At 50.1% G+C, this 27405-nt stretch overlaps 1 protein-coding gene across 1 annotated transcript in view; it reads left to right on the forward strand.

The window, feature by feature from the left end:
* The first annotated feature begins 982 nt into the window (after positions 1 to 982).
* The window catches only part of LOC113409373 (beta-2-syntrophin-like), a 49316-nt gene continuing 22893 nt past the window's right edge, over positions 983 to 27405 (forward strand). The window contains exon 1 of the mRNA XM_026663200.1: positions 983 to 1463. Within this exon, the coding sequence (XP_026518985.1) occupies positions 983 to 1463 (481 nt within the window). The remainder of the gene's footprint in view (positions 1464 to 27405) is intronic.

Raw genomic sequence — 27405 nt, forward strand, 5'->3', positions numbered from 1 at the left:
CAGCCCTGCTAGTGGCTATACTCCTATCCCCTCTTCCCTTATTATTAATATACTGTTTAGCCTTGCACTGTCTGCTGCACTGAACTGTTTCCGATCCATGCTACAGCTTTGACCTCTAGCAGCTGAGTCTTCTCTCACTACCACTCTGAACCGCCTATCGGGGTAAGAAGGGCTCTCTGGGCTTCCACAGCTGGGCCTCGAACTGCACCTCTGATGTGCTCCAGTCTCCAAGGGAGATGGTCTTTTTCTGCCATAACTGTCCCCTGCCCTGGACTCAATCGTGCCTTGGGCAGGGCTAGAAGCACAGAGGCAGCGACTCCCATGTGGGTGCTGAAGGCAATGCGGCTGGCTGGGGGCCGTGGGGCGGCAGCTCAGGTGTGCCCGGATGAGGGAGGCCCATCGTGTGCAATTGGGGGGGTCTGATCTACGGCCTGGGAAGGGCCCCTGGTGCCTGTAGGGGGAGGACAGCCCAAGCTCTGTGCAGGCCCCATGGGATGGGTGGGGTTGGGGCAGCTGCTGCCCTTGGACCCACTGTGGATGGGCACCCTGCTAGGAAGGGGGCCTGTAGCTCTCCTCCCCTTTGCCCTGGGGGGCAGGGATGGGAGGAGCCTGCAGCAGAAGCCCCGCCCCTAGCGACCGTGAGGCTTTATTACCATAGTGCAGGGGAGGAGCTTGAGGCGTAAGCCCCGCCCCTTACAGCCGTTCCGGCGGGGGTGAGCCCTGAGCTGTGGCACCCCGCCCGCTGCTGCCACTCGCTGGGGGGGGCGGAGCTCAGGCCTGCAGACACGCCCCTTCCCGCTCCCCACCAATCGCGTGCTCCCATCGACGCGCTGCCCCCGCCCCCCGCGGGAAGGAGGCCGGACCGGGGCGCGAGCCGCGCCCCTCCACCAATGGCAGGGCCGCGCCCGCCCTCTCCTCAGCGGGGCCCGGCGGGAGCCGGAGCGGGAGCGGGCCCGGGCCGGCGGAGGAGCCGCGCGGCGGGATGGCGGTGTGGACGCGCGCCGCCAAGGCGGGGCTGCTGGAGCTGCTGCTGCGGGAGCGCTGGGTGCGGGTGGCGGCGGAGCTGAGCGGCGAGGCGCTGAGCCTCACCTCGGAGCCGCCGCCCGAGCCCGCGGGGCCGCCCAACGGGCTGCCCAACGGCGCCGAGTGGGGCGCGGCGGGGGGCGGCCCGGAGCCCCGCCCGCTCTCGCCGCCCCCGGCCGAGCCGGCGCCGCCGGGCGTGCGGCGGGTGCGGGTGGTGAAGGCCGAGGCGGGCGGGCTGGGCATCAGCATCAAGGGCGGGCGCGAGAACCGCATGCCCGTGCTCATCTCCCGCATCTTCCCGGGGCTGGCGGCCGAGCGCTGCGGCGCCCTGCGGCTCGGGGACGCCATCCTCTCGGTGAACGGCACCGACCTGCGCGACGCCACCCACGACCAGGCCGTGCAGGCGCTGAAGCGGGCCGGCCGCGAGGTGCTGCTGGAAGGTACCGTGTGTGTGTGACACCCCCCCGGCTCCCGGAGCCAGGCTGGCCTTGTGGGGGAGGCAGCGGGCGAGACTGGGCTCCCGGTGCGACCCTGGGCAAGTCCCCGAAGCCGGTCTGCGGCTTGCATGCGCCGATGTGTCTGTACAGCGCCTCGCACGCTTGCCCCCCCCCCCCCCGCCTGGCCTGTCCTCTCCAGGCGCTGCTATAAGACAGATAGTATCGCTGTTAGTGTATGTCCGGGCTCTGAAATCCTAGGGCTTAAGGTGGCATGGAGGGTTGTCTGTGTGCGGTCTAGAGGCAAACGCTGGGGGTGAAATGAAGAGCTTGTCTGGGTCATGGTGCAGTATGATCCCCAAAGTGGTGGGATCTTGCAGGGCGGGAGTATGTGTAGGAGCAGCAGCCCGGTGTGTACATCTGAGCTAGATACTTGGTTACTTTGGGTTGGTCCAGCAGAATCTTGCTTTCCTGCAGCTGCTCATTCATACCCCGTCCCTGGGCAGGGGAACTCTGTTCACAGGTGCAGCTCTGTAGGCAGGAGAGTGCCTGAAAACAAGCTCCTCCCGCTGACTTCGTGTGTGGGCCTAAACTGAACAGCTCTATCGCATGCAGTTTTCCCTCAGTTGCATTTCAAAGCTCCTGCTCTGTGGCATTTGTCCCGGTTGGGTTCTCCGTAATACAGAAGCAGAGCAGTGGGGATAGCCATTGAGTCCTCTTTGAAGATGCTGTCTATAGGGCTGCTAGAGTGAAAGCTCTTGTTTCACAGTCTATCATCTCTAAGTAGCCCAGGGTTAGAGGGGACAAGTCCTCACCCCAGCCCTTGTAGTGGATCTACTATATGGAAGTGTGCTTGCATTCCCGGGATTGGAAGATGTGGCAGTGGGTGTAAGTCCATGCCTGATTTGTCTGGTGTTTTAGGGGAATTTATGACAAGTAGCCTGGGGGCCCCAAACTGCAAGTGAAGATGTAATTTGGCTCCTCCCTTCCTTTCTTAGGGGAATCGTTCACTGCCTGGCTCTCATGCTAGCAGCAACATCTGCTCGCTGCTAAGCCCCAGCCCATGGTGAAAGCTTTAGTGCAATTCTGATACTCAAGTCTGTTGTTGTGGCTTTGCCTCCAGTAGAGATGCTGCTGCTACTCTGCAGTGGCTGAGTAGGGTAGCGTCTGCAATTGAACCCGCAAGGTAGTATTTGTGGTTGGAAGTCCCTTATAGCTGAGGGCCTGTAACTGAGAATGCAGCTGTACAGACCTGTCCGTGGGTGCTTGAGCAGTAAGGTTTGTGAGTGATGTGCTCCAACGCCACTGGAACAGTTTAAACGCTGGGCTGCAAAGCAACCGGCCAAAGTTTTCTGTTTGCATGGAGTTGGAGGCACATGCTGTCAGCTATTCCAAGCAGTCCTCCCTTAACTAGAGGCCCATGTTGATGTGTTGGTTTTGTGGGAATGAGTCGTCTCCCTAACGGAAAGTCATTGGTGGCCTAAAACCTTTATGAAGGAAAGCAAACTGCAATATTAGGTGATGGATTTGGATATGTTCTGTAAAGTTACTAGAATCAAACTGCTGATTGCTTGTGTGTGGGTGGCATTCTGCAAAGAGCCTTGAGCTCTGGGACTCACAGCTTGGGACTGCAGGTTGGATGGGATGATCTGGGACGGGTTCTCAAACTGCAGGTCGTGACCCAGGTTATTACGTGGTCATGAGCTGTCAGCCTCCACCCCGCTTCTCCTCCAGCGTTTATAATAGTTAAATATAAAGAATGTTTTTAGTTTATAAGGAGGGCTCGCACTCAGAGGCTTGCTACGTGTGAAAGGGGTCACCAGTGCAAAAGTTTGAGAGCTGGTCTGGAAGAAGCTGGGATGGCTTCACAGCATCATTTCCTGTGCCCTGAACATCCTGGCTCGGACAGACTGCTTATGTGTCCAGAGCCTTGTTTGATGAAAGGTCTTGCAAACCTGTTTTCTGAAGCAAAGCGTCTACATGCTGGTGCAAAGAATGTGATGGGAGAGGTGCTGGTGATTGGAGGCAGATCCAGAGGGTCTTAAAAGAGGAATTTACCTGTGGAAAGCTGAAATATGCAGCAAGCTGACCCACCGTTGGTGGTGAGGGTGACTGCATTATCTGGAAGATTATAGCAGTAAGAAAACCAGAAAGCTACATTCAGAAGGGTTGTAAATTATGGGGGTGTATTTTATTTCACTGTCCTAGCCATCCAGTGCACTCCTATAGCAGGCAGGCAGAATTCAGCTTGCACGTAATTTGTTTAATACTGTGAAAGGGTTTGATTCTTGCTGGAGGTAAAAGGTGGTCCAGGTTTGATATTCCTTTGGGAAGCCGTTTCCTTGAAGTCTGCATGCTGTGGTATGGAGATGTTGGTATTTTTAGAGTGTTGTCTATTTATTTATTACACAACTTTGTGATTAAAAGGAGTTGAGAGCATAAATTATCTGCTGGTCTAGGGAGTGACTCTGTCATTAGTAATCTGTGGTAGCAAGTAGGGGAAACTGAGCAGTTTCTCTTCTAAACCAAACAGAAAAATGAATCTTAGTTTGCAAGATGCATCAGGAAAGCGGACAGAGAAACCTTGATTTCTGGAGAGGTAATTCCATTTTAAGGCCTACAGTTCCTGCATTGAGCTGTTTGGGTAGCTGGAGAGCCAGAGGGAGTGAGTCTGCTCTTCTACTGCCTTCCCTGGGCTGCCCTTTCTCAACAACATTTATGATTCTAGTGAGAACTGATGCCTGAAGCTGCCAATAGAGCTTCCTTTTAAAGTCCATCAGCGGTTATTAGCCAAGATGGTCAGAGATTCAAACCTGTGCTCTGGTGTCCCTAAACCTCCAACTTTCTGAAGCTGGGAGTGGACGCTGGGATGGATCACTCAAAATTGCTCTGTTTTGTTCATTCCCTCTGAAGCACCTGTCATTGGCCACTGTTGGAAGACAGGACACTGGACTAGATGGACTTTTGGTGTGACCCAGTTTGGCCGTTCTTGTGTTCCTGTACTCTGACAGATGGCTGCCAGAACAGGGGTAGGTTTGCAGTGTAGCTGCCGCCTCCGGAATTTACCGTCTTGCAGCAGGCCTAAGGTTGTCGAAGTAAATCCTGCAGTACTCAGAGGCTAGATGTTCTAATTCTAGTACAGCTTTCTAAATCCTCCCTGTGCTCATGTGGCTGATTCTGAGGTACCTTCTTCCAGTGATTGCTGCTAACGATTACATTAACCCTTTAAAATGTAAAGCCTGAAACTGCTGACCTGTGGTAGAGTCCTGAGTCAATGGAAGGCTTGGTGGCATTGAGCCTCTGGTTTGCAAACGGGGCTAGAAATCTCATGAGACTTTGCTGGGAGATTTCCAGCACTTCCTGGGCCTTTCTGTCACAGCCAGTGACTGGCGATAAGAATTCAGTCCTGGTGGAAGTAATTGGTGTAAAAGTGATCAACATGACAAGAGACTGCATAATGTTCTGCCATGCAAAGCAAATATGACTCTAGCACTACCATTCTTTGACACGCTCAGACAAGAAATATAAAATAATCCAGCCTTCCAAGAGCTCAAACGAGTAATTCTAGATGGATGGTCAGTGCTTTGGGACTGCCAAGATAAAATTGCTGCGTACAATGGGATTCCATTCAAAAGTCAGTGTCGTAATACATTACAGTATCAGGCTGGAAATGCTGAGCATAATGCACTGATTCCCATCGGGGTACAGAGATGTGTAAGAACTGCCCATAGGCTGTAGTTGGGTGCATTCTGGGCATTGGCGGTGTAGGTGCCTCCTTCAGTAGCAGAGTGCAGTTCAGCACATTTCCCATCTTGGCATTTTTGTTTGTTTTTGCTATGGCTGCCCACAAATGTCAGTTTTTATGTTGATTTTTGGGCTGTGGAACTGGCTTGAGAACACACATGTTTTCACATACAGCACCAAACAGCCGTTATATGGGGTCTACTGAGGCCACGTTCACCCTGGACTGCATTAGAATTGGTGACCTAGAGTAAAAAGGGTATGCAGTCCATTACCCATATCCCTGAACCCCCTTCTGAATTTTGAAGGGACTTGGTAGTGCTGCTGCCGGGTTGCTAGAGTTATAACATGAGGGGCTCCAGCTGGTGCACAATTGTGAACCCCAGCATGAAGACTAGAGCTGCCAAAGGATGCTGATTTACCCCAGCTCAGCTGTAACCTGATAATTTGAGCCTTTGGGGCCTCTGGAGAGAAAGTCAGCGTTGCTCTGCAGTGGCTGGGAAAAGATTTCACGTCACTTCACTAGCTCCAATCACAGTTATTGCTTTTAACAAAAAATGGACTTGTCACTTGCACTCTCCATGGCATTACATTTCAGCTGATGGGATTGCAGGCTGGTCTCTAATTATTGGCCGAGAAGCAGAGAACGTTTCCATTCAGGTCTTATGTGCCAGACTTAATATTTCTCCTCCTCCATCTGTTTCCCCTTTCACTCCTTGTCTCGTATTGTAAGGTTCCTTTTATCCTCTTGTACAGAAGAACAAATAACTGTACATTTTTAGAAGTTTGTACTGTACGTTTCACCTCAGTCATAAGAGACAGCTCTGAGATGCCAGAGCTCAAAAGGCAGCCTCCCTCACTTTACAATCTGGAATGCATTACAAGATGCTTCTTGCTTTCTAGTGGGGATTGTAAAGCTACTAGTTCATCAGCTGTACGTTATCTAGTGACCCATTGGTACATGGCTCAAGTGAGAGCCTCTTTGGGGTTTGTATATCCATGTAACAAGAACCAGGGGTCGCCCAATGAAATTAATAGGCAGCAGTTTTAAAACAAACTTAAGGAAATACTTCACACAACGCACAGTCAAGCTGTGGAACTCCTTGCCAGGGGATGTTGTGAAGGCCAAAAAGGAATTAGATAAGTTCCTGGAGGATAGCCAAGATGGTCAGGGAGGCAACCCCATGCTCCGGGTGTCCCCCAATGTCTAACTGCCAGAAGCTGGGACTGGATGACAGGATGGGTAACTTGAAATTGCCCTGTTCTGTTCATTCCCTCTGAAGCATCTGGAACTGGCCATTGTCAGACAGGATATTGGGCTAGCTGGACCATTGGTCTGACCCAGTCTGGCTGTTCTTATGTTCCAGCATCTCTTACGTGGCGGTCTCATGAGATGTGGGCAAAGGGCAGTTAGCGTGAGGACTGGGTAACTGGTCCAGTCGGTAGGCTCATGGTGCTCCTCTGTGCTGAGCCCTGCCAAAGTGGCCGTCTATAGAAAGGCCCCTGTAATATGATGGTTAGAGACCTGATAGAATCTGTGCAGTAGTATTATTTGGGAACAAGACTCTAATCTTGGATGGACCAATCACCTGGTACTGGCATATCACAGAAGTGCCATCGTACCAGGAAAGTAAAATGCCGTCCAACTACTTTGTAAAAGCCAGAGCTAGTAGCTGCTGTAAGATGCATCCAGGGGCAAGAAGGCAGCAATTAGAGGTGCACAGCAAATGTGTTGGTTGCTCAGATGCTTCTCATGCTTGGGAGTGGTAGCCAGTGCAATGCTTGCAGGGCATTGGGCTCATCTGTAGCACACCGCTTGCCCCTCCTTTGCTGGTTAGCTATGGGCGCGGTTTAGAGAGGCTGTATTTCTGGGGGGTGGACCCATGCTGAGTGTTTCCCTCCCAGGACTCCCTCTAAAGGGAGGCTGTGTGTGAATGTGTTCTAGTGCACTATTTGATCAGGTTTTCTGAGCTGGGGGATGGGAAGCTCTTCCTTATGTTAGTTTTAAAGCAGGCTCCTGAGACTTCAGAGTAGAACTTCCAGGGAATGGGGCAGGTTAAAATTCAGCCTGTGTGGCTCACAAAGAGGAAGGAGAGCCGCAAGACCACCGCAATCTAGATAAAATTCAGCATGTTCCACATCTTTCCCTGCCCAAATCTCGCTGCTTTGCTGGCAGCCCCCGGGGATGAGAGTTTTCTGTGGAGGGGACAGTGGGGAACAAGCTGCAGCTTTTCTGAGACATGTTGGCAACCCCATGTCTCTAGTCACCTCCGGCCATGAGGGGTGCTGGGGGAGTATGGGCTTGTCCTCGCTGAGGCGTTAGCGCATGGTGTAATGCAAGTGCTCCTAGCCAGGCTCCTGTGCACACCCACAAAGCTCTAGTGGAGCTTTAGCCTCCAGCTGGCTGTGCCATCAACAGGGCTGGCTCTAGGTTTTTGCCACCCCAAGCAAAAAAATTTTTGGCTGCCTCCACCCCAGCCCTGGGCTCTCCCCCCCAACCTGCACCCTCCTGCTGTCCCAGCCCTGGGTCACTGGTAACTCACTCCCAGGGTGGGTCATTCATCAGGAATTTTGGATGTTCACAGAACACAGACAGGATTGGTTCCCATATGGTTACAGAACTGCAGTAAAGCGGAACAATTTTCAGCTTGTGTGATTGGAGGATATCTGGATGCATATTATAAGACTGTCCTACATAAATGAGGAAAAGTTGAGGTGCCTTTATTATTCTTTTGTTCCACTCTTTGTTTCTATAGGGAATTTGCCAATGCAATCACTGTCTTCCTTTTAAACAAAAAAAACTAAAAAAAAAAAAAAAAAGCAATGGCTGTTGAAAAATAGCAATTCCAGTCCGAAAAATCACTGGGAAGCATTTCTTGCTCAATTTTATCCTACTTTTTCTACAGCAAGTTACAGTGGATCAGTATATTTGATTTGGGAGAAACGAAGTAACAGCTGCCCAAACTGAGCTTGAGCACTCCTGAATTTTGAGGGTGTTCAAATCTGGAAGGCAAGTGCTAGATTCACTTTCTGAATATTAGCTATATCTGGAAAGGAAAAGTCAATTTCTGCTTCCATGGCTCAGAAGTGGAAATCCTCCTACGTGCCTGGTACTGTATCTAAAGCTGCCCAGGTCCTCTAGCAGAGCCTCCCCTCCCTTACTTTTCATTTTAAATTCTAGTGGGATCCACGTACCTCCCTTGCTAGGCTTCAGATATGTCCCTTTAGTCCACCTAATTCCTTCTTTGGGGGCTGCAAGGTGAGGTCACACCAGTATCCCTAATCCAGTCTGGGGAAGTCTTCTGAAGGGGATATCTGGGGCAAAGCCTTCTACTCCTTGGGCTGGGCACACTTGTCCCCCACTCACAGTGCCACCCCGTTCTAGCCGCCAGCTCTCCAGTCACAGCAAGCTGCAGCATGGCTCAGCTACCTCACTCCCTCCCCCTCCCTTTCCTGTTGATAGCTGCCAAGGGATTGCTGGGAAATGTAGTTCTTTCCTTGCTCCAGTGCTGGCTCTATAGGCAGGGAGCTAGGCAAGGAACTACAGCTCCCAGGGTCCCATGGGTTCTCCGCTTCTGCAGTGTTGCGAGAGGGGAGGAAGTGAGTTTAAAAAAAAAAAAAAAAAAGATGGCCAGAACGCCGCCCCCTGCAAATGTGCTGCCCCAAGCACCTGCTTGTTTTGCTGGTGCCTAGAGCCGGCCCTGGCCATAAACAGGGCGCTGCTGACGCTCAGCCAGTAATGCAGGGGCAGGACTCGGCTACTCTGCTGCTCATCCAAACGCTGTGCTGCTAACCCAGCTGCTCTCACCCTGTGGAGCTGCAGGGTTGTGTGTGGTGTGAGCTGGGCTAACTTGAGCTAACGCTGTCCTGAAGAGAAGCCCTAAGAGCCTGTCCTTCACTGCAAAAAAAAGGTGTGTTCTTGACCTTGATTTGGGTTAAAAGCAGTGAAGGCACAGCAGTTCTGCCTCTAACTCAGGTTGTATGCAGTGTAGTTCTAGCCATGTTGGCCCCAGAATATTAGAGAGATTTTTGTCTCTAACTCAGGTTAGCAGCTCGAATTCAACCACAGGGACTGCCCTGTAGGCTTAAATCAAGCTGCAGTGTTGCCATGTCTTCACTGCTGTTTTAACCCAAGTCAAGAGCACTGCATTTTTCTGCAGTGAAGACATAGCCCAAGTCTCTCTTCTCCCCTTCCCAACAGATTGTGGGTAGGCCTATCTTCCCTGTAATGGAGTTTAACAGCAGAGGGGTGGGGTCTCCTCCGTGACCATTACTCCTGTGGTTAATGTAGCGCTGAGCAATGCTGGCTACTGATGGAGGTGAAATGGATGCTGTGCTCGCTCTGAGGCCTGGTCCCTGATGGTTCTGCAAGCATGGGAAGGGGGTGGAAGATGGGTGCACTTGTAGTGCTTGGGATTGAAAGCAAAATGTGAGTCAAGGCCCTGGTTCCTCTTTGTTGTTCCAGCTATTGTCTAGTGTTGTGTCTCTGACCTTTTTGGCTGTCTTTAGCCGTGAATAGAGGACATGGTTCAGGAGCTTGGGATGCTAGTGTCTTGAGGCTCTGCAGCAGGGAGAGCCATGTAGTGTCACTCTGGTCCCCATGAAGCTTAGGCCGTGTTGGTGTACTGCAGATACACTAGCAAAATCCTCCCATTTTTGTATTGGCTTCTGCAGCTTTGACCACTGAGGGTATGTAATCAACTAAGCATGACAAGTGTTCTAAGGAATCTTAAAGTACCAGGGGTGAAGTTCAGAGGCTCCTCCTTGCAGGCTGTGGCAGTACTGAGAGTTCTCTACACTTGATCTCCTAGATATGTTTCCTGTCTGGCAAAGCCACATGCCGAGGCCCCCTAGCCTTGTTGCCCAGAGAGTAACATGCTGCACAGTCTTCCCTGCAGGGTTCTGCAGTTGATACTGCTATAGAGATATTGGTCAGCTAACTGCTTAAAAGAAACTGCCCTGATGACGCCGACGCGTCTCCCTTCCCCCCCCCCCCCCCCAGTTCTCCTAGCTGCTGAGGCTCAGTATCTTCATCAGTGTATTTAAAGCTGTGTTCTAATCACCTTACCAAAATCTTTCTTGTTCCCTTTAGTGCTAACTGTTGCTGTCTTTGTGCTTGTGTGCCACCTTGCTAATTAGCTGCTGGAGGGCATGCCCACTCATATAGTTTGCCAGCAGATGCATGTTTGGCTTGTAGCCAGTGCTGAAACACTGCAGTTATTGCCGCGATTTGGCAAGCGAGTCTGCAAAAGGCCTAATTCTTCTTACTAAAGCTGGTTAACAATAAACTTAGTGTCTGAATATTTGTAACATTCTGTGTTCTAGGGACAACCTGCAGCGTCACCGTTAAGCTGCAGTATGGCCTGGTTTTATAATGTCACTGCCTACCAGTATGAAGGAGACTTGTGAAAATCTGCTCCCCGAGCAGCCATTGGGAGATAACTGACTCTTGGGGTAATGGTAGCATTTCAGCTTGAGGGATGAGGAGAGCCTATTTTAAGCATTTAATTCAGGACTCAGTAATTGGAATGAAGTAACTAACCAAGGTAGATCTGGCTCAACAGCAGCTTTTACAGCCCCCCTCCCTAACATCTGGCATGGGCAGAATTTCCTTTCTGCTCATACTAAGGGCCATTTGAGTAGCTGGGGATGAACCAACCCCTGGCAGTGACAGGTGGAGTTAGGGGTCCTCATCAAGGGCTGAGAGAGAGGGAGGGAACAAGTGGGGGGAGGGGTTAAGATCCTAGTATACTTGGTAGAGAAAGTCTCAGCCCTAAGGCAGCTTCCATTGCATCAGGGGATAGAGCTAACCTGGGTTTCAAAACACACATGACCACTTCCTCATTTGTTAAACTTTATCTTAATTTCCAGGCAATGAACTTTAAGCTGGAGTTGAGGTTGGTAGAACACCTTGGTAACTTACAAGTGGTGAACCCTACAGGAGAGCTGTAGCCATACACCAGACAAGCAGCAGAAACCCAAGACGTTCAGAGTTAAGGTGCAATTTAAAGAAGCCCAAACACTTGCCAGGACAGAAATGCACAGTTAGAATGTCCCCAGACCATATATCTTTCTCTACGGCGACCCCAGCCTCCAGTGTTCCCTTTGTCCCTTTCACAGCAAGGGGCCAGAGCTTGAGAACCCCTTACTCAAACAGTTAACGGTTTACAGGATCAGGGTGCTTGTTGTAAGGTGGGGTCTGTGGATCAGACTCTTCTGAAGGAGTTTAGAAGTTCCTGAGAAGTTCAGACTGCACCTGTGGATGCCTTAACTTTGGAGAAGTCAATGTCCTGTTGGAGCGTCCGTACCATGGCGCCTTCCCACTTTCCTACCGTCTCTTCCCACAAGCTTTAAAGTCTGTGGAAGTTCTGAGGGCCGTATTTGTACTGACTCTTCTGTCTAATGTCACTAGCGAGTGTGAGGCTTTGTCATTCCACTAGCTCGTTCCTTTTGAGTAAGTGCTCTACTTTCCTGGCCAGGCCTGGCAGGGTTGTGTGCGTAGGTGCACTAGCTCAGGAATAAGGTGCTTAAGGAGAACTAGATGATTGGTATGTGTGTTCCCAGAGGCTGCAGTCGGGGATTGGGTCCCGCGGCGCTAGGCTACAGCAGCAGGCACCCTAGACGTATTTTGTGATTCAATATAAGTAAAGTGTTGGGAGTTGCTTCCCTTTCCCAAATGATCCGAAACCATCACAATGGCCAGGCTCGGGGCTAGACTTCAATTATTTTTACTTTCACAGATATGACTGCATTTCTGGCTCAGAGCTGACTAGCCACGCTCACCACAATGCACCTTTAAAATGACAGCTGCAGCTCATTAGGGTCAGACTAATTGGCACAAGGCAGCTCTTGCAATAGATTGGAATTAGAGAAGATAATAGGGCCGGGGAAGAGGATTAAATGAGAGAAGGGCATGAAATCCTCTGAAGCGGGGTTTGCCTTGCTTTTACCTCGTTCACTTGAAAGCAAAGAAGGCGTTTCTCTCTCGAAGTACGGGCGTGTTTAGTGTGCGTAGCGTAGGAGGGAGGAGTAATTCATTGGGCTACCAGTCGTTATTGCTTCCAGCTGACAGCAGAGTCTGCTGAATGCCTGTGTCCTGGAGTTTAGCAGGTGAGTGGCTTTGGTGTCTTCCAAGCATTGCACTAAAGGAGTCCATGGCCAAGGCTGCTTCAGAACCACTCGCTGAAAGCACAGCCATCTGCCCTGCTGCAATAGTGAGACAAACAGTTGTGAGCAACAGCTGCATAGACCAGCCTCTGGCTTTTGCAGCTTTATATTAGTATGTCAGTAAGCTCTCTGAGCTTCCTTCTGGACCTGCTCTGAGAGTCTGCTGCTCACCAGCACTTCCAAGTTGGTGCTGGACTCAAACCTGCATTGAATGCTGCTGGCAATGCGGAGCACTTGTCTTTCTGTGACCATCACCAGCTCACCCCACCCTTCCTCCCTGATGATGTTTCCTCTGCTGGTGTCAGACTACTGGGCTGACCCTTGCTGAACCAGATGGTGCTCTAATTTCTTATGAGCAGATGCAGGCATCAGGTCTGATATTCCCTGGGGAGCAGTGGGTTAATGTTTGGCCTCAGACGTAGGAGGAGGGAAGGGGTGCATATGTGGCAAAATGGTCTCTCGTAATTAGAGAGAGCATATGGCATCTGTTCATATCACTGAAATGAAGTCCAGAATCTTTTGTCCAGATGTCCAGCCAGCATATCAGGGGAGAGAAGCACATCTTGTCTGCAGAAGACTGGTCTTCCCCCACACAAATGCATCCATCTCGAAATGTTTCCTGCATTCTTGTCTCCTCTGTTTGGGTTCTTGTTAACACATTCCTGTTTACAGTCACCTTTGCCATCTACAATGCAGCCAGTGCCCTGTAGTTCCTGTAGACTATACCTCCAGTGTTTGAATAGTCCCATGTATTCCCACTCTGGGAACAGTTCAAAACACCAGGCTGTTTGGGTACCAGTCTCACGGATTTTCACCTTTGAAGAGCTTTGTTCGTACAGAGCAATAGCTGAGGCTAGTGCCTGACTGTCAGGGCTTTACGGCTTGAGGCGGGCAGCAGAGATTTCAATGGTTTGTTAGGCAGATGTTTAACAAGTCTCGCACCACGTCAAGTTATGGTTGGTTCAGAGTAGCTCATATAGGGGGTGGTATTTAGTCACTGGGGGGACCTTGGTCACTGGTCTCCTGCTTTTCTTTTCTCCTTATCCCTTTGGCTAATTCCCTTTCCAAAGCCTATCAATGGAGCACCTGGTATTGCCCACCCAGTTAGAAAAGTGGCATTGTGCAAAGTTCTCCCTGAAAATCTGAGGGTTCCCTCCAACACAAAGTATATCACAGTGCTTGGTTCTGCTTTTAAAATGGGTTAAAAATCCGACCAGCCTTGGCAAATTGTCCTTCGTTTACGCTGCAAAAATAAGCATGTGGAAAAACTGCTGAGGCCAAGCACATTACTCCAGGGTGTATTCCCGGCTACGTAGGTGGCTTCTTCATGTTTGTTTGTATATTTTCCCTCCCCAGTTAGAAGTTCTGTGTTCACTTTTGGTGGCTCCTTGCTTTCTGTATTTCCATCCATGCAGTTCATAGATTCATGGATTTGTAAGGCAAGAAGGAACTACTGATTCGGGGCTGTTTTCATGTCCCAGTGAACTACATATTAACATCAGGAAAACAGGGTGCTAGGTTGTAGCCAATTCCTTGACTTCAATAGCTTGCACACTTGAATGATAACCAAGCTCCCAGTTTTGTCCCTGCTGGAATTGCAGGCTCCAGCTGTTACAGGGCAGCAGTCCCTGTCTTCAAAGGGCTGTTTGCTTTTTCCTTTTCTGTGAATTTAAGCTGTGAAATGCTGTAACGCATCCTTCCTCAAACACCACGTTAATCTGCAGGGTTAGAATCGGTCACTGAGGGTGGCTTACAGTTGAGGCCCAGATGTGATCCTGACAGCAGCAGCAGCGTTAGCAGACATGGGCAGGGCACAAACAAGGCATTCCGGCCCGTCCTGAGAGGGATGGACCTTCCAAGCTGTGATTCCTTGCTGGGCATCTTGCATCCTCTCCGGCCCCTCTTAAAATACATTATGCAACTCTTGAAAGTGATGGTGACAAGCTCTGACTCTTCTCCTTCCCTCCAAGAACTGGTCATGTTACACTGCCTTTTATTGGTCCTCTTTGGCTCACTTTTAGCTGGGAGGAGAGCTGCAGTAATGGAAGCACCAGGTTTCCACGTGCAGCGGGGATGTGCCAGTTGCTGAGGCCAACCCTTCACTGACATGGGTTTTCAGTTACCAAATTCAATTCTAGACCTTTTTAGAATCTCAGCATTTGTCAAAATGTTACAAATGTTTTCTTTGAGTTCTAAGCGGGCTTGGTTGGCCTTTTTTGCAAGTACAGTTCCAGTTGCACCTGGCCAATCCTGAATGAGGCTCCCCCATCTGGAGCTGCATTTAGCAGTCAGATGTGATGAGGTTCTGGCTGTGCACATGCTTTGCTGCCATGTTCATAGCAGTCTTTGGGATTATCTGATCAGGTTAGTTTCACTCACTCAAAAATCATTGATGGCTCAGCAGCTCACAGATTTTTCCTTTCCAAAGAGTCAAGCCTTTAGCCCTTCCTTGAAAGTCAGGGCGGGGTATAAATGACCCACCTGTGTTCTACCATTTGGGTTATGCTTTGGTGGTATTTAACTTCCTGACTGTATTGGAAAGCAACTTAGAACAAAGACACCAACATCCACATCTGGTGGCCAGCTGTGTAGCAGGCCCCTTTGCGGAGTTCTGGATTAGTGCTCCACCTCGCAGGGCTCGCCCATCTCCACCAGGGAGGGGAAGATTAAGGTGCATGGAGCTGTGTAATCCTGGGATAAGTGCTCTGACTGCCTGCAGGAGGCTAATATTAACTCTAGTTAGCTTCCCTCAGCAAGGGCAAGCTTCTCCTCACAGCATGGATCTTGGTCCAGCTGTGCTGCTCAGTTGAACCGATCCAATGGGAGCACAGAGCCGAAGGAAGAGGGCAGGAGTTATTGGCTTGAAGCTCATATAACCAGATGAAACTTTTCTGCATGGCCTTGGCTCCTTTGCTCTTTGCCATATTAACACTCAACACGGGCTGCTCTCACAGCTCAACTGCCTCTGGATACGAAGCATGGGTCCTGAGGAGGTGGGCACGGCTAACCATGTCTATGCACCTGTCACAGGCAGAGACCTACTCCGGAGGTGGAGCTGGCTGCATTAGTCTGCTTTGTCCCCTGGTGCAGCCCCTGGTACTTCATTGGCTGTGTCAGGAGATGCTACAATGCAGCGTTAACCCTCTGGTGACAGACTTTCTTCTTCTTGGTCACTTGAAAATGTTGTCTTTTGGAAGGCAGCTTTGGGGGGCTGTGACCGAATGCTAAGTTCTGATCTAGCACCGTGAGAGCCTGGCTTTGTCTCATGCCAACTTGGGGTAATGTGTTAGAGCCCGGGAATCCAGTGAGTGGTAATGCAGAGGGATGCTCCTTCGGCAGCAGTCTTCCCATACCTTGCCATTAGAACCGATATTGGAACAGTCTGCAAAGGCTCTGCGGCCTGTTTGTGAAGAACTCCCCTTGTGTCTGGGCAGACTCCAGAGAGAGGCTGGAAAGGCCTTGCTTTAATGTCCCCTTTGCCGTTGAGGAGCCTGGATAGAGCAGCACCTGCTGGTACTGAATTCAGCAGTGTCCGAGCTCGCTCTGAGCCCATGGCCTGGCTTGGTGACTGAACCCCCTCCTGGCCCCAGCAGCTGATGGAGCCTCCTGGCAACCTGCTGCACTGTGCATATGGTAGCTGGAGGTGGGTATGGCCTTGGGAAGCGGAGGAGCTCAGACTTCTGACAGTGACAGGAGTGGGAGAAGGTGTGGCTGGTCATCGTAGGCAGGACTAACAGCAACACTTGGAGTGGAATGGGGCAGGGGAAGGGGGAGAGGCCAGAGCAGAGGAGGGAGCGATGACCAAGGGTTTGAGCTGGAAGGACTGGTGGGGCAGTGAGAGTGATGCTGTGGCAAACTTTTCCCAAGGTTGGAGCCCACCTGGGCGCTGGGGAAGGTGAGTGAGAAGTACATAATGCGCTGTGCTGCTAAGCCAGGACACATGAAGGCTAATCGCCTCGTCAGTGGTGCTCAGAAGGGCAGGGGTTCTGAGTTGGAGGATTTTTCATTCCTCTCAAGAGTTGGCTTTGACTACTGCAAAACTCATTGCACAGAGCATCACCAGTACACGACACACCCCAAGGCCAGAGGTCTCCTTGGCTGCTGGCGTTCCTATTACACAACCCCATTTTTGAGACATTTGAAACTTGATCGCTTTGAGTGAGACCGAAACTTGGCAAACAGGCTTAGACCAAAGAGGTGAAATGTTCTGTTCTATTAATCAGCTTTGCCAGTTTGGGATCGCTTCCTTTTAATGAGCATAAAAAAGAAACTGCTCTTCAAAGGAACTGAAGGCGTGGCATGTTCTCCTGACATGCCCAGAGCAAAGGGCTGGCATTACTACTATAAGGCTGCCTCCTGCACCTGCACAGGGAGGCAAGGGGAAGTGGGAATTGAAAAGCCCTAGCACAGTGTGGGCAAACTATGGCCCAGCGGCTGCATCCGGCCCTTCAGATGTTTTAATAAAGCCCTTGAGCTCCTGCCGGGGAGCAGGGTCAGGGGCTTACCCTGCTCCGTGCGTGCCGTGGCTCTGTGCAGCTCCTGCAGCACTCATTGGCTGGCAACCACAGCCAATGGGAGCTGCAGGGGTGGCGACTGTGCATGGGGCAGCGCACAGGGCTGCCGGGCTGCACCTCCGCATAGGAGCCGGAGGGGGGACGTGCCGCTGCTTCCGGGAGCTCCATGAGGTAAGCGCCACCCAGAGTCTGCACCCCTGACCCCTTCCCACGCCCCAGCCCTGATCCCCGGCCCACCCTCTGAACCCCTCGGTCCCAGCCCAGAGCCGCTGCCTGCACCCCCAGCTGGAGCCCTCATCCCCCCACCCGCACCTCAACTTCCAGCCCGGAGCCCCCTCCTGCACCCTGAACTTCTCATTTCTGGCCCCACTCCAGTGCCCGCACCCTCAGCCGGAGCCCTCACCTCTTCCGGCACCCCAACCCCCAATTTCGTGAGCATTCATGGCCCATCACACAATTTCCATACCCAGATGTGGCCCTCAGGCCAAAAAGTTTGCCCACCCCTTTCCTAGCATCTTAATGCTGCCGCTTCTCCTCCATGCTGGACAGCTCTGCTGCCCTAAGCATTCCCATCGGGATGCTCCCTTAGCAGAGGGCATGATATCAAAAGCCTGTTCTTGCCCTCTGAGAACATGCTACTAGCCTCCGGGGGGGGGGGGGGGGCAAAAACAAATTTAAAACCTAATGTGTAACACTTCTAAGCATAAATTACAGGAGAGCCTGGTATTGGATCATTCTGTGTCGATTGTTACACAGTTCCAGCAAAATGCCAGAAGCCTAAATCAGAGGATCAGACAGTCTGGCTAATGTGTAGGTAGTTTAGAATCCCAACGAGTGGAATCAGATGGCTGCACAGCCCCTGTGTAATCCCTCTACTATTTATCTCTCAGCCCCTCTGCTGGCTTGTCATCACAACCCATTGTCTTTGCTTTCTGCGTCCTGTCTCACCACGGAGCATTGCACTCGCCTTGCTGCTGTTGGTTACATTCCTATCTGACATGATTGGGTTAATTGCAGATGCCCATTTGGATCAGACCCAGACAAAAGTCAGATGCAAATAGCCACACAATCTTCACTTCTCATGACACACAAGCTCAAGAAGTGTGGGTGCCGGTGCCACTAATGTAAGCTGGCGAGCCTTTGTCAGCAGCTCTTGTGCGCATATTGGGGCTCCATGGGAACATGCGTAGCAGGCCATATATGTGTTGGGTGCATTCGTGGCTTAGGTTACTTTGAGGGTCTAGTGTGAGGGTTTTGACACTCAATTTTGTGCTATGGCAGTTCTCTGGTTGGGGAAAATAATGATCAGAAACAAGATGGTTAGCACAATTCTCTGTGTTGAATGGGGCTGAACAAGGAGTGCAGGTTTTGCTGTAATACTGATTTCTATCCTGTTCGTATTCAGGAGAGATGTAAAGGGGAGGTATCCCCAAAAATGTAGTGGGCAAATGCCCCCTTGTGGTTGAGACGGTGGGAAAGCCACTCTCATTACTGAAACCCTCAACTTCTAAACAAAGCAAATGGTTCTGCCTCAGCGGCTCTGAATGCCTGCATGTCCTGTTTTATGTTCGCAGTGCACATTGTCTATTGTGTGTGTTTTATTGGAGCAGGATGGCATATTGTTTGGGTTTTAATGGTGCTTTCATGAATTGGGTTGCAAATATTTGATGTGGAGAGGACTAAGAGAGACTTTGAGGGCTTTTCAGATATTTTCCCCAAGCTGTAGACCGTTTTAGTTCATAGTGGGCTGTAGCTAGTTTGCTTTTTTCTTCTCTACTCTCTGCTGACTTGTAGTTCATTAGTTATTGCCTTCAGCTTTGTTCCCCTTCTTCAAAGATGTATAATTAGGATTCACTGTCAACTGTCTGGTTTCAGGATCTGGGTTCCTCCGATTCTCTACCTGAAAACATGCCTTATCACCAGCTGCTCCAGAGCTAGGACGTTTAAAATGTGAATGCTGAGATGTTTTCACTATTTCCTTGCCTTTTATGGGAGGATAGATTTTTAACAGTGAATGTCAATTGCATCATAAATACACAAATCAACAAAAAGAGTATTTCCATCAATTACTGAAATGTACAGATAGGCAAAGTAAGAAAAATGCTGCTTGAAAACATATTAAAGTTTGATTTAAGGATATTTACTTTGAGGATTTTGACATGTGAGGTTGATAATATGTATTAAGTTATGAGGCTTTATTTTTTTGAATCTCAACATGTACTGTCATTAATTTCCCACTGCTGTGAAAATTTAAATAGATAAATATAAAAAATGCTTAAATATGAACATTGATGTTATCAGTCAACAATTGAAAAAAAAAATTGAATTTTGCCTAGCCTACTTGCATCAGGAGTGTTCTTGACCTCAGCAACCTCTCTCTCTGCCTTTCCAGAGCCCCCGAGGTCACTGGTTCATGCAGGGAGAGCCTCTCTGAAGGGCTGGGGAGAGCATGTGCAGAGCTACACAGGTGAACTTGTCGTGTTAGGACCTGATCCTGCATCTATTGAAGTCTCAATAGGAGTTTTGCCGCTGACTTCAGTGAGCACAGGATTAGGCCCTCAATGAATCTTTCACAATGCAGCTGTTAAACAGGAACCACTTCAGGAGTTTGTTGCAACTGACGGGGCTGTAGAAAGAAAAAAGTGTGTTTGGCCCAGTACCAGAGAGGGGACTAGGACAAAACAGCCCTGCCCGAAGTAGCTCTGGCCAGAACTCTTGCACTGGGTGCCTAAAGCCACAGTAGTAGGCACCCTGCTGACAGTGGGTCACTTATCGGTACTCCGCACCGATCGCTCCCATTTCAGTGGGAGTGGGCCATGCATAGAAAATCGGACCATTTTAGTAGGGTGCTTAATTTTGGGCACTTAGATGCAGGACAACATTTTCTAACTTAATTCAGGTCTAGGTGTGTCCATCCTGTGGAGACCAGGTCAGTGCCTACTTAGGTGGATTTACGCTATACCTCTGCTATGAGAGGCAGCCTTCACCTATGTTGTAATTAACATATTTAATGTTAAATGGTTGGCACTTAGTGGGTTATCCCTGAAAGGCCTTGCAGCGGTCTAAGTGGCAAAAAACCCACCAAACTGCTTATCCCAGCTTCAGAAAGATCTCGGACTACTTCCACTCTAAGTTTCGGGTCATCCCTTCACTGTCTCTGCTGGAGGATTTGGGCAGGATCTTTGGAGGACATCACACAAGACTGTAAGAACCCAAGAACCCAAAGAACTGCTTTGAGTGGAACAGCATGAGGCTGTAAAGTGAAGAGCTCCACCAGTGTTGACCACAACTTCGTCTTGTGTTGATAAGAATACTTATGATACAAAACAGGTTTTGCATTTAAAACTAACAGAGGAGGAAGTATTCTCTGTAGATAGTGAATTGATCTGATTTGTTTCTGGTCACCGGTGTCCTTTTAAAATTTTAAACTAGATCTTATCCTCTTGAACTTCATTTGTATTCATAGATTGGAAGAGGAAAAAGAACTGTCCTGCCCTCTCCACCTCCTAGAGAAGTGACTACTGCTATCAGAAAGCTGGCTTAGCGCTTTCAAGCCCTGGTCCCAGGTGCTTAGCCAGTGACTTCCCCTTGTTCAGTGGCTTGACTTCCTTTAAAACTTCCATAGCAAATGTACTGCTTGATTTTTTTTTTAATTTAAATTATTTTAAAAGATGATAGTAAGTTGAGGCCTTAACTTAGGTTGTCATAATTTCAAATGTAATATTTAATTTTAAATAGGTTTATTTTACAAAGAAAAACCCAATTTAAATGCACCCATTTAAAAAAAAAATCTATTTTAATCCACCCTTGTTCATAGGGCTTTTCCCCCTACGTGTTTGGCAGGGGACTGGCCTTGTCTGTACTAGAGGAAACTTGTGAAATTTTTTTTCCCATGCACTGCTTCTCCCTTCCCTGGAGTTACCGACATTGGAAGCCCTAATGTAGACAGCCCACCTGCTGCTGGTACATTTTTCAACCCTGTGTCATCCATGCCTGCTGGGAGCAAGTCTAACCGATTTGCTAGCGCTGGTTCTTCCGGACTGACAGCAATACTGAGGAATCTTTCCAAAATGTCCTTAGTGTAGGCAAGGCTAGTGGTGAGTCTGTTAGCCTACTGTGAAAGCGCTCCTTCTCAGCTGTACTCCTTAGTCGTGTCTTCTGGGGGCAGGTGATCTGGCTAGGGGGAAATGTACAAATGGCTCCCCTTTCTCCCTCCTACTGCTGACACCGGAGAAGCCTTTGGAGCTGTGCCAACTTGGCTAGAAAATCCCCCAAGATGACAGAATCCCGGCAGCTGTGAACAGCAGATCCTAGGCTGGTGGTGAAGCGTCGAAAGCTTTGGAAACTTGGATAGCGTCGTCCTTCCGCAGGCATGGCTGCAGATGAGATCCAGGATGGGGTGGCAGCTGACCCCTTGGTCACGTTCATTGTGCTGGTTTATATTCTCTTTCCTGCTTCAGTTCCGTTCCTTGTGCTGCCAGGAACTGGGGATGAGCTGTCTGGTCCCTCCACCCTTCAAAGGACACGACTCATAGGTGGAGGTATTGTGCATTTGAACTTCATATGAAGAGCCCTTGTTTTGAACTCCGGGTCTGAAAATTCTTCACTGCCCTTAGTAGTGGTAATAGTCTGAACCAGGAGGGACTGGTTGCTCCCCTTCCCTCTTTGAACAATTCTCTGTTAGTTCACTCCAGTAGGGCTAAAACAGCAGACATCAATCCACCAGCCATTAGCCTCTTGCTCTTTGAGTGCAGTTGTCTGACTGGGAGCAGAGGGAGCAAGGAGGCTTTGCCTGCTATGGAGATTCTGCCTCCGGCTGTTTTGAAGCTTCAAATTGCCCAAAAATGAAGTCCCAATCCACACATCTGAGTTTTTGTGGGGAGCACGTTATAACCATTCTTCTCGGCACCAGTCGCTGTCTGCACCACTGGAGCCAGCTCGCCCTTCCTCCTTGTCTTGTAATCTGTAATGAGATTACTCTAGGGCAGTCGTGAATATTCTTCTAGAGGGAGCACGTACAAGGGAAAGAACCTTCCACTCCTAGAACATGGTGCAGAATGCATTGTAGAGAAGAGCTGGACTGGATAGGCAACTGTTAGCAATGTGGAACAATTCCCTAATCGGTGTGGTAACTGGACGTTCTGTTTTTCCCTGACAATACTGCACACTCTTCTGCTTTTTAATAGCTCTGTCAAGTTCCTCTTTCTGACCAGGGATAAAGGATAATCGACTCATTCCATGCAGAGCGTGTCCCCTGCAGTCATGCGCTGATTTGGCAGAGCTATCTGAGCCCTTGGTGGCACAGGTTCCCACACCTGTGGGGATTTGGTTCAGGTTTCCTGCTTAATGAAGCTGTTGAGATTTTGAAGGTTTTTTGTCGAGTCTTTGATCGTCCAGCCAAATTCTACATCTTGGTGTGCTCTGGGCAGGTGCCAGGGGCTTCTCTCGGTCAGCTCCTCTGTTTAATTAGACCACATCCCAGCCTGAAGCGCAAGGCTTAGCTCTTCGTAGCCAGCATGGGGGAGAGTTAGCTGGCCATCCTCAAAGAGCAGGTTTAGACTCTCCTCCTGCCTGAAACTGGTTTGTTCAGGCTTGAGCCTGAAGCCTGATGCTGAGAAGGGAGGGATGGCCAGAGCACTGGAGCAGGGCAATGTAAATGGGTACAGGCAGCTTGGGAAGGGACCGGAATTGTGCCCCAAGGCCCACTCCCATGCAGGCCAGTTTGGGGTGTCTTCTAGAAGCTGCATTTACAGAGTTTGGTTTGGATGCTAGTTGGGAACTGCTGGGAATTGCTGACCCGCTCCTGAAGGATCGAAGAGCATGAAGGCAGGATTGATGGAGTGCTAATTGTGTTGTAGAAGGAAATTAGTGGTTTCTGGGAACCAGCTGACGAAAGCTTTGTGGCTGTAATAAATAACCATCATGTCTAGATGATTAGCACTCAGCCCAGCCCAGCCAGGATGGTGGCTTAGTGCAGAGAAGGCCAGGGCAGAGAGAGCCTTCCCGCTTCATAGAGCCTAGTCACAGGGAAACGCAGTGCTGAAGGTGGGTGGAAGGTGGGTCTGTGCTGCTCTTTCCCGTGAGTTAGGTGATCTGGAGGGGAGGCAGTAGAGGGGACAGTCTCAATTGTGCCTGCGGAGTAGCTGATTATATAGTGCACTGTGTTTTATGGAACAGTCTGCCTTGTATGGTGGCTAAATCCAGAGCAATCCTTGCATTAGTCTATGTAGCCCAGTACAATCTGCTACCCCTCTTAGACTGTGGGTACGTCTCTATGGACACTTAGTTTGTGGAAGGCTGAGGTGTAAAGCAAACTTGTGCTAGCCTGCCAAGCACTAACTGGCCCTCTGGGCCCTGCTGCAATGCACTCAAAGTTCCTTAGTGCACTTTGACCCTGTTTCAAAGCAGGCACATCAAAGCACACTGGGAACTTTTAGTGTGTGGCAGGGTAGTGCGGGTACATTTATACCCTGGCTTGCCACAAACTAAGTGTTGAGATAGACATAGGTTTGCCAACTTGGTAATATTTAATAACTGGACACTCCATCAGAGTACTGAAACCTTCCCTGCCCCACATCTTTCCCTGGGGCTCCATCTCTTCTCCCCCCCTCCCAAGTCCACTCTTCTTCCTCCTTCAACTCCCCCTCCCCCATCGCTTGCTGCTTTTCCCCTCCCACCTCCCTGCCTGGGTCAGGAGGGACTCGCCTGCAGAGCTGGGGAGCCCTAGCTTTGTAGGGGCTGATGCGGGTGATGACCCAGCACCTCCCCATCCTGCAGTAACTGGACTTTAGGTGTTCGGTCAATAGATCTGACCGGACACTGTCAGGTCCCCTTTTTGACTGGACTTTCCAGTTGAAAACCAGGCACCTGGCCACCCTACATAGGCAAGCCCTGAGCCATTCATGAGGCTAGTCCCATTCTAAATCTCTATGCCACAGAAATTCACTTCTGGTTAGAATGTGGCCAGAGGGTTTGGTCCTTACCGGAACAGCACCTGGAGCAGTGATGTACAAAAGTCTATTTAGAAGCACAAAAAGTAGTGACTAAAAAGTCCTCACATTCTGGAGAGTGTCTCAGCAGCCATCCCTGTGTCACCGAAGCTGGAGCCCTCTTCACAAATAAGCAGACAGCTGATGTATGCAGTAACTTCCCAGAATGTTGTGTATCAGGAATTGGTGTGTGCACTAAATGTGGCTTCACGCAGCTTCTCTGGGTCCAGGAAGCTGCTGAGACAGAGAAACAATTAAATGATTAAAAATTCCAATAAATCCCAGAATTCAGTGCCCCTTCCAGCCTCTGACACACTCATCCCTGACATAAACAAAGCAATTAAATACCAAAGAGCTGCATTTCCCAGGTCGCTCCGATTTTTCTGAACTATAACTCAGCTGTCTGGACTCTGTTCTCCTCCTCAGCAGAGAGTGTCGGGGACCATATTGGCCTGAACCATGAATTTCCTGTGGTTTTAAAAATCTAAATTACTTCATTGTTTAAATGCTGTATCATATGCTGAACCCAAATTCAGAGAATATCCTACGCAGTATAAGGCGAATGCTAGTGTAGTCATTGGCAGCCAAACAGCTGCAGAGCCTGCATTTGCTTTGGGAAGCACATCCAGAGGTTCAGATACTTATCCAAACTTTCTGCAGCTATATACTTTCCGTGCCCCAGCTCCCCCCTCCCCACTGCTTGGTTATAGGAAGGGAAGGGAACAGCTTGCTCTTAACACTTCCCTATGCAAAGCCCTGGTCACATTTTCCAGGGGGCTGACAGGCCTGCTTCCATTTCTTTGTGCAGCTGGCCTGCAGATAGACCATTCTCTCCCAGATTCCCAGAGCAGCCCCGTTCTGGGGTGGGCCCCCTGCCTGCTGGGTCACCTGGGAGCTTGCTGCTATTCCTTTAAGCATGTGTCACTGAGGCTGTCTGGGAGCTGCCCTTCCGGGGAGTGATCAAAGTTTCTCAGTAGCCCATGGGTCCCAGGGCAGGTTCACAACCAGACCTAGAAAAGAGGCCACCTAGACTGAGCTTCCTGGTTTGACCCTTCCCTCCTCAGGCTCCCTTTTAATAGTGGCTCGTCTTGCATGAGGCCATTTGAAAGGGACATTTTTCTCCCATGCTGCTGTGGTCTCCGGGGCAGTGGTCGGGCTATACTTCAAGCAGATGGCTCAGTTTATTACAGAAATGTGCCTTTTTGGTTCCTTTGCTAGGACAACTCTAAACACCTTGGAATTCCTCAACTGAATCCCCGGCCCCCCGGTAGCTGGCCCGTTCCATTTGGGGGAGACAGGCAGCTGCAGCCATCCGTGTCTGTCCTGCATCGGGCTGCAGCTTGCTGCACTTCCTTCCTTTCCAGCTGGATAATATTCTGAGCTCCTGTTTCCCCTTCCATTCCTGAGGAGATGGCGCAGTCGTGCAGGCAGTGAGTGAAAACTCAGGGCTGAGACTACTAAAGCCCATGGGCTCTGCTCTTCCCTTAAAAGCAAAAGGGGAGCGGAGGGCCATGCACTTAAATGCTTGGGTCAGCTGCTCAGGGAGAGAACCGGCTTCCCCAAAGGGAGCACTGTGCATGACTGCTCCACTCCTGATCACCTGGGGAAGAAAGATCCTCTTTGACGCTGCTGCTGTTTCTCCTTCTTCCCAGCCAAATCCTGATGTCTGAAGGATGTTTAATATGTGGCTTGTACTGTCACGTGCTGAGATGAGAGGCTGAGAATTAAAGGCGGAGGCAGCTTCCAGTTATAAAGCAGGTTTTTGATCCCTCAGTCAAATTTTACCCAAAATAAACCTACCCACCTGTAAAACTTCAGCTGGGTTCTGCCACCAGCCTAGTTCTCCTAGGAATCCTGTGAGGCAAATTGGAAAAGAGGGTTGGGTGACATGAGGGGTCCAAAACTGAGCTGATTAATTTCTTGAGAAGTTTCCTACTCAGAACTCTGAGGGGAAACTCAAACTTGTTCTGGTTGGCTGGGCTTGTGCGGCCATTCACTCTGGTTCTGTCGGTCTGCGGGGTGGTAACTTTTGAACGCTTCAGCCAATCAATTCCAAAATTGCAGGGAATGTTCCAGCCAGCCGTGGCCAGAATCCTATTGATTGCAGGGAAAATCAGAAAACTGAAAGGGGGGAAATGGGGAGTATATGGAGCCCCTGTCCTTTGTTTAGCTTCAAGCACCTCTGCAATTGTCTATGGATCAAACAACTGGATGAAGGCCTTCAAGCGTAAGGAGAGCCCTTCTTGTCCTCCCAAGAGAAACTAACTTATGGACACCCAGACAAATAACAACCACAGGGTACAGGATGGGGGGATTCTGGTTTGGGGGTGGGAGAATGGGGAGTGCACAACTCCTGGCAGTGGGAGAATGCACAAGTCCCTACAATAGAGGGAGATGTGAGGGTGGCATCTGGGAAGATTGTGGGGGGGCTGCCAGGAGCACCTCATGTGTGCAGTGCACTCTCCCTATACAAGCTGTAAGTGTATGACACGCTAATCTATTGGTCTGGATGAGGACTGGTGCAGGTGGCGTTAAGTGTTAGAACTTTCATAGATTAGAATAGGTGCCTTCAGGGGAAGCTTTGCACCTTAAAGCAGCTAAAGTTTCTTCCTTTAGGCATGTGTGGGGTTCGTAAGTGCACAGCTCCTCTTACAGAGCTTGGGGAACCCTGCGGCAGCCAGATGGGAGCTTCTCCACCCGTGCACGAGTGTTTAGGAGCCTCTCCCACTCTGTGAGCCATGAAGAGTTCCTCCTTTGGGTGCCACACGGGAAGCTCCCATCTGGATGGTATGGAGAGCCAATGACCCCAACCCTCACTCCTCTAGCAAACTCCCAAGTTCTAGCCTATCTCAGTCAGGCTGTAATTCTTTGCACTGTAGCACTTAGGGAACTGCTTCCATTTTACATATGGAAGACTGGAGCTCAGAGGGGGTCACAGCAAGTCAGAGTTAGAACCCACATCTCAGAGTCCCTGTGTGTGTTCCTGGATCGCTTGTCTAGGAGCTGGCTGGTGCCTAGCTTCACTCTGAACTAGTATTCCAGCTGGTGAGGTCAGGTAATGGCAGTACCACCTCGTTGATCAGTGCTGTAGCTGATGGTGATGTCACTAAGCATCCAGGCTGTAGCATGTGCCTGCTGGAGGATCTATTCTAGAAGTGTCCTGATCTGTCTCTAGGGTACTGACACGGTCCCCATCACCGTAGTATCTGAGTATCTCAGTCTTTCCTGTCTCTCTCCTCATGCACCCTGTGAGGCAGGGCAGTTAGCCTCAGCTCCCCAGCGGTACAGTGGGGATAAGTGACGTGCCCAAGGTCACACAGGGAGTCTGTGGCAGAGCAGGGAACTGAACCAGTGGGCCATCCCTCATCTCTGGCAAACGTGTGCAGGCAGAATGACCAAGGGAAGGAGGAGTTGGAAGTGTCCATAAAACACCTTCTGTGTCTGGTAACCCTCTGGCTTCACTATCCAGAGACCATTGCTGACATAGCCCTGAGACCCACCCCGCTCCCCCTGAGGCCATGAGTGGGGAGAGCAGAG

The sequence above is a fragment of the Terrapene carolina genome, unplaced genomic scaffold, assembly GCF_002925995.2.
Source record: "Terrapene carolina triunguis isolate 2854851 unplaced genomic scaffold, T_m_triunguis-2.0 Scaffold32862, whole genome shotgun sequence".
In the NCBI taxonomy this organism is placed as follows: domain Eukaryota; kingdom Metazoa; phylum Chordata; order Testudines; family Emydidae; genus Terrapene; species Terrapene triunguis.